Consider the following 9182-nt stretch of genomic DNA (forward strand, 5'->3'; position numbering starts at 1 on the left):
CAGTTGTGCGAGCTTGACTACAGCTCATCTGGCTTGGATCTCAGAGTTCCAGACCTTCAAAGGTAACTGGGCAAAATGTGCCTGCTTCTGGTAGAGGCCCCTATTATCTTGGAGGAGTGAGTGTACTCGGGATGAAAGGAATAAGGACCCTCGGGCCTAAAGCAGTGGGAGAGGCAAGGAATGTGAGCCCGCGGTCCCTGAGCCAATCAGAGAGGGCCGTGATGGTGTCTGGGAAGGTGAGTTCGGCTAGGATATCATGAAGCCCCTGTTCCTGGGGTGAGGTCCTAAGTAGAGGGAAGACATGGGGGAACGGGCCTGCAAGGCTAAAGCGGAGGTAGGGGCTGGGAAATGAGGCCCGGTGTAAGAACCCAAATGCCCCAAGGGATCACACCCTGATCACATAAGTCCTTCTCGGCCACACCCCATCATGGCGCTGGTTGCCCTTTCCTTCCGTATTCTCCTTCCTACCGGCGCGAATCGTACACCAATCAGCTCACCCCCCAAGCCCCATGCGGTATGCTAAGTAGGGACTGTATCTTAAGCCAATCAGCTTTCCCTAAAAACCCTATGTATATGTTTGTGTGCCGCCTAATAAACGAGCCCTCTCCGGTGGGTCATCAACTGGTGTCGACTCGTCCTTTCACCCGGACACCTCGGCCAATGATAGGGGTGGGGGCGGGGGCGGGCGGGGCCTGCTCCGGGCCTTGTAAGTGCGGGTTTCTGCGCGGGAACGCACACCACGAAGGCAGTGAGCAGCTCTCTCCACCCCAGGGGCATCCTTCAGGCGTCTTCAAGCCCTCAGGTGAGGTGGTGCGGTCCCGCTGGGGCCAGAGGACGATGGGGACGGGAGCACGCAGGGACTCCGTGGCGGGGCTGTCGCGCCTTCGGGAGCCCTAGGGGCCCGGATTGGGGTTGGCTTTTCCCGTCAGCGCCGCGGGGCGAGACTCGTGCCTTTGTCTGCCCTCGGCGCGCCTCCTGTGCGAGATGCCGAGCCCTCCCGGGGGTCGGGCCCTGGAAGGCCCGAGGGGCGGACCCCCAAAGCGGCCGGCCGGTCCGCGGAAGAAGTGCAGGTCGGAGGCTTCGAGGACGAAGCGGAGTTGAGGGCTCGCCCGGAATGGGCCCTCTGGGCCTGGCCCCTCGCTCCCTCCCCTCCCGTGGCCCTTCGGCTGGGCGCCCGACCAGGATGAGTTATTTTCCAATGAAAGCAAGATGCTCCTGTCAAAGTGGCCTGTGCGCCCGGCCCTGTTATTTGTTTGTCCCGGTTTCCCCAGCTTTGAGGTTGGCTTCTGAGCGCTTGGCACGGGAGGGTCATAGGGTAAGGTCAACTGAATGGAGGGGACGTGTTTGAAACTACTGGCCGCTTGGGGGCGTGTCTGTTCTACTCTGGTCGCTAGACGTGTCTCGCCCCACCAGGGTGGGAACAGACATGAGCAGGAGAGCTCCGCCTTCCGGTTTCTGGGGTCTCTTATTCTTTGTTCTGGACGAACCTAGAATGTTCAGAGGCCGCCGCAAGGCATTTCATCAGGTCCACAGCAAGACTCTTCTGAGCCTTGTCTCCTTGCCTCGCCCTTGACAGAGAAAACGTGGTGAAATAAGACTCTGTGTATTTAGCGTATCCCATTCTGCTGAAGTCGTGAGTCTGATCCTAATTAGCTGCCCCTTCTTACAGTGTTTACAAACCGCTGCCACAAGGGGCTAGTATAGGACGAGTAACCAGTTACGACCGGATTAAATCCTCTCCCCTCTCTTATTGCAGCACCTTAATCTACTGTTTGGGGGCATTTAAAATGGAAAGAAATTAGTACAACTTCGGCCACCCCTTTTTGTGTGCTGCTCCCCATCCTCCAAGAAAAATGCCGTCGCCACCCCACCCCCACCCCCCGGTAATTGAACAGACAGCGAAGATTCTTAGATAGTGCTGTCATCTATTAGAAAATCATTGACTGGTTGAACCAAGTTTTTATTATATTCTTCGACCCCTAATTGTTCCTGTGCTTCTCTTACCTCCATTGTACCTTTGCTGTGATTTTAAAAGAGTCGGACATGTTGGCTCCGGACATGTTGGCTCTAGAGAGCGTCTTGGTTTCTAGTGTATCCTGATCTAAGGGCATTTTCTGCTTATCAGAATAGGGGTATTGAAGTGAATTTCAAAGTAATGAAAATAGAATTCTTCTAAGATGCGCTGGTGTTTTCCTGTGGAAGATCAGTAGGTAAAATATACATGACTATTACGTTTGAACATTTATGACTGTTACTACTTTGTCTGACGATAGTTCTGCCAGGGAAGTTTCTTAAAAGAAATTGTTTTCGGTCTTTCTTTTAGTCAAGATGAGTGATAAGCCAGACTTGTCGGAGGTGGAGAAGTTTGACAAGTCAAAACTGAAGAAAACTCATACCGAGGAAAAAAATACTCTTCCCTCAAAGGAAAGTAAGTCATGGAGGGTTTCTAGCTGAGACAGACAATGGTGAAAGTTGGTATCTTCAGTGAATAAACCTATCTTCTAGTAATTTTTACTATCGAGGAAGTAATTATTAGAGTACCATTTTATTTTATGCAGCCATGACAACTATCAAAGAGTTGTCTCCTTCTTTGGATTATATAAATGGTTCGCACATGATAGGCCCTAGTAGTAATGGGGAAGTAAAAACCACTTCCCTGTTGGAAAATTACTAAAACACACATTGAAACCAATCTTAAACATTGGACTTAGCACTAGAAAAACCTTACTTCTGTCTACTTTTAGTTATTTGGCATTTTTCTGCATCTAGAAATTTGAGTCCATTATCTCATGCCTAAAGAACCATGCCAGCTCTGCGGTCTGGGCCTTCTCCAATCTGATGACAAGATAGGGATGCAGAACGAGTTTCGATCTTGGGTGCACTTGAGGCTCCCAGACTTAAGGGATCAGTTTTGCCCTCCAGAGTAACAGACAGCTGGAGAAACTCCAAGCATATTCACAACAGCTGAGGGGCATTTTCTGTCATGTGTGCGTTATTTGAGAGTTCCGAAATTAGTGAAAATTATCTCAAAGTGTATAACTTCCAAATGGTATCGTCAGAGATAAACGTGAGCAAAATGCTTCACTTCCTCCTCGGTCTCAAATAATCTATCGAAAAACTGTCAACAACACAAATCTGCCTCTCGAATGAAAGCAAAAACCAAAAAAACTGCAATTGAAGTAGATTCTAATGAATGTTCGAGTGGTAAACATGCACACACGTGCACACATGCACCCCGCTGTGAGCATTTGTGGTTAGTGCCTTAGCATTCTCAATTAAAAGCATGTATGGCAGCCTTCCATGACTTACCTAAAGCTGTTTTGTAAGAAACTGAATTAAATCTTAGGAAAATACTCTTAGTGATATATATATTTTTTGTTTTGTTTTTTTTTTCCCCTCAGCGATCCAGCAGGAGAAACAGTGTGCTCAGACATCGTAAAACGGGATCTCCTCCCAAGAGGAAATTTCAACATTGCCCGAGAGCCTTGGTTTTATGCTTGTTTTTTGCAAACCGTTGTGTTTGTAGCGATTTTAGGCATCTTCTGCTGTCCTCTCATTTCTATTCCCTGGCTAAAAGGTCAGGTGGAACCAAAGTTTCCTGAAGTGTGCTTTCAAACTTGCCGTTGGTGTGTAAATTCCAGATGGCAGATGTTGCGAATAATCTCACCAGTGTTGACCCTTGTGTGTGTAGCCCTTTCACCCCCAGCAGGATAAGCCAGGTTTAACCTTCTGCAATGGGTGCCTCCATTGCTTCATTATCTTCATGAAGTTGCATGCTTCTGCAGCTTCTCACAGTTTGTTTTTATTTCCAATGTAGTAATGAAATAATAAATACAGTCATTATCTGGCGGCTCTCGACTTCTTTTCTTCTAAGGAAGGAAAAGTACACAAGGGTACCCTTTTTCGCCAAACAAAACGGTTGAAGGAAAACCTCTTCAGCAGTGGACTAAGCCCCTTATCTCAGAGTGAAGAAAGCCAAACACAGGGTCTGAAGTGACCCACTCAAGCTGAAAAAGAACTGAAATTCAAGCTGGGCTGTCTTGCCTTCTGGAAAGTGTTTTCCGACTGAATGGGAGGGGGCACCTAAGCTTGGGGTTGGATGGAAAGGGCGCGGGAGGCACTTGTTAACACGCACTGTACTGAGCACATCACATCTTCAGTTGAGCGTCAACTCAGATATCTGATGCCCACTGATGACCTGTAACACTGAACCTCTGATCTGGTTCTTCTACTGAACAGAATTTACTGTCTCCTGAAGCAAGCATTTTTGGTTTCATGGTGAGCATAAGTGCTGTGGACCGTATGGTGTTCCCCCACCCCCACCACACCAAATTCATATTTTGAAGGTCTACCCCTCAATGCGACTCTACCCGGAGATAGACTTTTTAGGAAGTCATTAAGGTTAAATGAGGCTACAAGGGCTGGGCCCCTCTGTGATCTATTACTATAGGTATCTTCCCACCATAAGGGATTATACCGTCCATACCTATTTGCAACCTCAACTATTATCTTACCTCCCTCTTTCTAGGCGCTCACATCCTTAAATACTCACTGGGGTTACAGAAAGTGGAAGGTGTTTTCTCTGCTCTAGCACAAATTTCCACAAGCAAAACAGTAGGTGGGTCAACTAAGGTAAAGTGTGGTTGAGGTGACACAATCTCAGAGCTTAGGGTAACCAGAAGATTTGAGCCCTGGAGGTCACCATGTTGGTCATCACTACCTTACCATCTGCCTGAAGCAATTGCCCAGTAGAGTCACTCAGTCCCTTACACTGACATGCTGCTTACACGCTTCCCTGCCTGCCTGTAACTTCTATGCCATAATCCTAGGAGAGCATGCTGGAGACCCATACAGCGTGGTTAATCCATCCTCCAGTATTTGAAGTCAGCTGTTGTTTTCCTGCCCCCATACGTCCAAGTCTTCTCCAGCTGACCTTTTCAGAGCATTTGGACCCAAGTTACACAGATGGGGACCCATAACGGTTGCACTTTAGACGGACGGACACAAGTTTAGCCATTATCAGGTCCCTGGATCCCGATTCTGTCATCCAGCCCATTTGCTCTCCTTTCAGTTTGCCATTTGCAGCTTGATAAAGATGGTGTACGTCCACGACAGACTCAGTAACGTGTGCATTAGCACACTAATCCAGCTCAAGATTAGGCCCATTTCAGATGCCTAAAGGAAAGCATGTCAGGTGAGCTGGGGATGGGACGAAAACTCCCAGTTTTTAGTTGCACCTGGTAACCGTCATTTTTTTTTTAAAGGATTGATTCCTCCCAGGGCAGTGTAAATGATAAACTGAGTGGGAGCAAGTGAGAGGTATGTGGTGGGAGGGGAAGTCACATAGTTTCTAAGTGAACGCTCCTACAGAAATAAGACGGGAAGAACGATTGCTCACTGGAAGTAGTTTTGCCCTGCATTTCTCAAGTAAATCACATGGGCCTAATCTTGTAGTGAGTGACTAGGTTCACTTGTCTTTCCAAGCAGAGGGAGGTTTTTTTCCCAAGCATCCGGGATTGAGGTTTCAGAGCCCTGAATCCATTTATTATTTGCAAAACCAACCATCCGAAGGTCTTCTTGTAGCAGTTACATTTACGGGAAAAAAGAAAAGCCTGGAGTTAAGTGGATTTTCTTATGCATGTCTACATCTTTTGAAAATACCTGGTCCATGCTTTGACACCTGTATCCTGTCAGTGTACATAGGCCGACATGTCCTTAATTGCAAAGAACAGAAAATGGCAAAAAGCTGGAAAGCCATAATATATATGCTGCAAGTTAATCCAAAGACAAAAATCAGCCAAATCGTATGTCACGACGACTTCATCTTTGCAAAGGGTCAAAAACCTCATTTAGTGTCATCACTTAAAATTCTCAAGAAACTGCACAGGCAAGTGAGTTTTAGGAATGCCCGAGAATGTAACCATCGCATATTCACACCTGAGAAAAATATCTTGCCCTTCGTCTCTCAAATGCATAGGAATATGTTTGAACCTTGCCTTGGGAAGTTTCAACCGGTATGATCTCGGGCAAGTGACAATCTATTGTGGTTCAGTTTCTTCATCCATAGAAATGGAGATGATAACGCTGTTTCCTTCAAGGGGATGTGGTGAAAAGTAGTTGAGGTACTCCCCGTCAAGTGCTTAGCACAATGCTGGCACAGTCGCCAAGCACGCCATGTCCGAGGTCACCAAGGCCAAGCTCAGGTTCCCCATGAGCACCTGAGCTGCCTCCCGCCCCCGAGCATCGCCCCCGAAGGCTGTTTTCAGAGCCACCCCAGTCGGCCCGTAAATCCTGGAGCCCTCCGAAGGTGTGCCCGTGGCAGTTTGAGGGCAGGGGTCAGGGGGCGTGCTGCCAATGTGTATTAGTCTTCCTTTTTTTATTTCTTCCTTCCTTATAGTTAAAGTGTACGACACGATGGCTCTGGCTCGTACGCATATACATAGTGAAGAGATTACTACAGTCAAACAAATGACCATCTTCATCACCTTCTACCCTTGTATGCTAAGAGAATCTAAAATCTACTGTCTTGGTAAAGTTTCAGAATCAAACACAACATTATTAACAATAGTCGTCCTGCTGTACTTTGGATCTCCAGACGTATTCATTGGCCCAATTCCTGATTTGTACCCCTTGACCTCCTTGTTCCCATTTGCTCCTCTCCCTGCAGTGGGTAGTTTTCTGGCAGGTGGCAGGTGGCTTGCTGCTGGCTTCCCAGCATTCTTTACTGTGAACCACATTGTCAACACTAATATAACTGTCCTTCATTGTTTTTATTATACATAACGCTCGAGTTTGTATATCATATAATTGGATCGATTTCTGTAATTTATATGTGCACAAGTGTATGGAAGTCCTGTGATTGAATTAAATTACCACAGAATCTTTTGATTTTAAAACATTGCCACATAATCGATTCCCTTTTCCTCTGTTAGGAGTTTTCATTGAAAAGTAAATTTGAAAGCATTTAGAAAAAGTTTTTTTTTACACAGGAGCTCTAATATGTAGTCACCAGTTCTAAAATGTGCTCTCCTTTTCAGCATCTAAGAGTTTTGAATAGATTTATTTTACACTTTACACAGGTTGCATATTTAAAAATATCCCCTATCGGTTAGTTTTCACTATGAAAACCTGGGCTTTTCCACTTTTTGTTCCAGATTCATTGAGGGTTTTAAATAAGGACTGGATGTAGGGGATGGGCAGCCAGGTCCCTTGACGTCCAGGAGCGCTAGTCACCAGTTCGTAGTAACTAGCTGCTAGGAACTAGTTGCTAGTTACTAGTAAAGTAGTGACTTCAGTTTCTAGAAAGCCTAGGAATAAGTACTGTTGTGGAACTCTTGGATTTAATTTTTTCTATGCTGTGTTTTGTTTCCTCACGTGTGTTTCTAATGGGCTAAGTAATAAAGTTAATGCGGAAAAAAAGGTTGACTGGAGTGTTATCGTCCTGTTAATACTCTATTCCGCATATAGATGCTTAGGATGTGTTATTTATTTTAAAGTTTTAATAATATATTTTATTTAATCCAACATAGCAAAATTATAATTTCTATATGTAATGAATATCAACAGTTTGTCAATTACGTAAGCGCTGACTCTTCCCTTCAGTTGGTTTTCTCTGCAAACCGCACCAGGAGGTGCCACATTTTCGTCCATCAACTACTGAAGAAAGTAGTCATGCGTTCTGTTCCCTTCTAGTCCTCAAACCCAGTCGTCCCTTGTCCCACAGACATTTCATCTGTGTCAGTCCCATTTTGTTCCCTGTCTACAATTCCCAACGTCATTTTGGTGCTTTGCTGATGTTTCTACTTGATTTCTGAATTTCCAAACGGAAACCACAAACACCCATAGCGCAGTCATCATTTCCTAATCGTGTTGATTTCTTAAAATCACTTTTCCTTAGAGGATATGTAGGAGATCAGTACTCACGGAAAACTCTAGAAAATTATTTTAGGCCACACAGAACAAAAAGCAACAGAAGAACAGAAAATTTACTCGGATTTTGAGGAAGCCACAAATAGCACGATAAATTAAGTGGTTACAGGTCTTTCGGGTCATCTGAGGCGGCTCTGAAAAGAGCCTTTGGGGGGCCGTGCCCGGGGGCAGGAGGCGGCTCATGTGCTCATGGTGAACCTGAGCACAGCCCTGGTGCCCTCGGTCACGGCATGCTTGCGGAGCTCCCCGGTCAGCAGCAGGTGCACGGCGGCCTGGATGTCCTGTGAGGTGAGGGTGCAGCGCTGGTTGTAACGGGCCAGGCGGCCGGCCTCTTCGGCGAGGCGCTCGAAGAGGTCGCTAATGCACGAGTCCATGACGTTCACGGCCTGCTGGGACAGGCTGAGGCCGTCGTGGACCAGCTTCAGAACCCTGGGGAAATAGGTGGCGAAACTGTCCTCGCCGCGGCGGCCGCGGCGGCAGCGGCTGTGACGGCGGCTGCGGCGGCGATGGCGCCTGGGCTTCCTCTGTTTCAGGGCCGTCGGAGCGCCCTTCTCAGGCGCCTGGGTGCTGACACCTTCCTCCGGAGACGGGGCAGAGGCAGGCTCCGCCATCCCTCAGGCAACCCCCAAGAGCTAGGAGGCACCGACGATGGCGCTGCTGCCAGGCGGGGAGCCCTTTTTATAGTCGCTGCCTTGCCTCACGTCATGCGTGACCTCGACTTCTGACTGGGTGTCAGGGCACACAGGGAGCGCGTGAGTGAGCCTAGCGGAGTGTGCTGGGACTGCACGGTCCTCCTGCTGGCGGTCCCTCCACCAATCACAGTGAGCGTCTGGAGCCCTGCAAGCTGCCTGTCTGGTCCCATACAGAAATTAACAGCAAGAGAACCCACACAGGAAGGCTGTCACACGGCCAGCAGAGGGCTCATGGACGTGGAGATGTGTCGGTCCAACTCCCGCCTCCGGTTCTGATCGAAACCCTCAATGAATCAGGATAACGGAGTAAAAAACTACCGTTTGTAAAGAGTGAAATCAAACACAACTGGGGTATTTAGACCTACATAAGAAAATTCAGCATTTACCAGGTTTGTAGTCACACTCCTAATGATACTTAGATCCGAAAAAGTACCCTACATTCTAGCATTGCTGAATACATAGAACAGCCCTTGATTGAAAGAGAAAAAAGGTATTGGTCTAATTTTGCAGTAAGTCACCCAAAAGGTAAGAGACAGTCAAGAAATAGTTTAAAATCACGTG

The 9182-nt window shown here is 47.3% G+C and overlaps 2 protein-coding genes across 2 annotated transcripts; one reads left to right on the top strand and one right to left on the bottom strand.

The window, feature by feature from the left end:
• Positions 1-2328: 2328 nt before the first annotated feature.
• On the top strand, positions 2329-3439 carry LOC134367529 (thymosin beta-15A). The gene is made up of 2 exons (XM_063084270.1): positions 2329-2428; positions 3402-3439. The coding sequence occupies exons 1-2, from the start codon at positions 2329-2331 to the stop codon at positions 3437-3439; spliced, it is 138 nt and encodes a 45-aa protein (XP_062940340.1).
• A 4669-nt stretch (positions 3440-8108) lies between these two features.
• Positions 8109-8540, bottom strand: LOC134368234 (histone H2B type 1-B-like). The gene has a single exon (XM_063084778.1). The coding sequence runs from the start codon at positions 8538-8540 to the stop codon at positions 8109-8111; it is 432 nt and encodes a 143-aa protein (XP_062940848.1).
• Between the last annotated feature and the right edge of the window lie 642 nt (positions 8541-9182).

The sequence above is a fragment of the Cynocephalus volans genome, chromosome X (assembly GCF_027409185.1).
Source record: "Cynocephalus volans isolate mCynVol1 chromosome X, mCynVol1.pri, whole genome shotgun sequence".
In the NCBI taxonomy this organism is placed as follows: Eukaryota; Metazoa; Chordata; class Mammalia; order Dermoptera; family Cynocephalidae; genus Cynocephalus; species Cynocephalus volans.

Excerpts from the sequence above, each read along its gene's own strand:
- LOC134368234 (XM_063084778.1), bottom strand. The coding sequence starts at position 8,540 with ATGGCGGAGCCTGCCTCTGCCCCGTCTCCGGAGGAAGGTGTCAGCACC.
- LOC134367529 (XM_063084270.1), top strand. The coding sequence starts at position 2,329 with ATGAGTGATAAGCCAGACTTGTCGGAGGTGGAGAAGTTTGACAAGTCA. Across the intron at positions 2,429-3,401 it reads TACTCTTCCCTCAAAGGAAA|CGATCCAGCAGGAGAAACAG; the intron begins GTAAGTCATGGA and ends TTTTCCCCTCAG.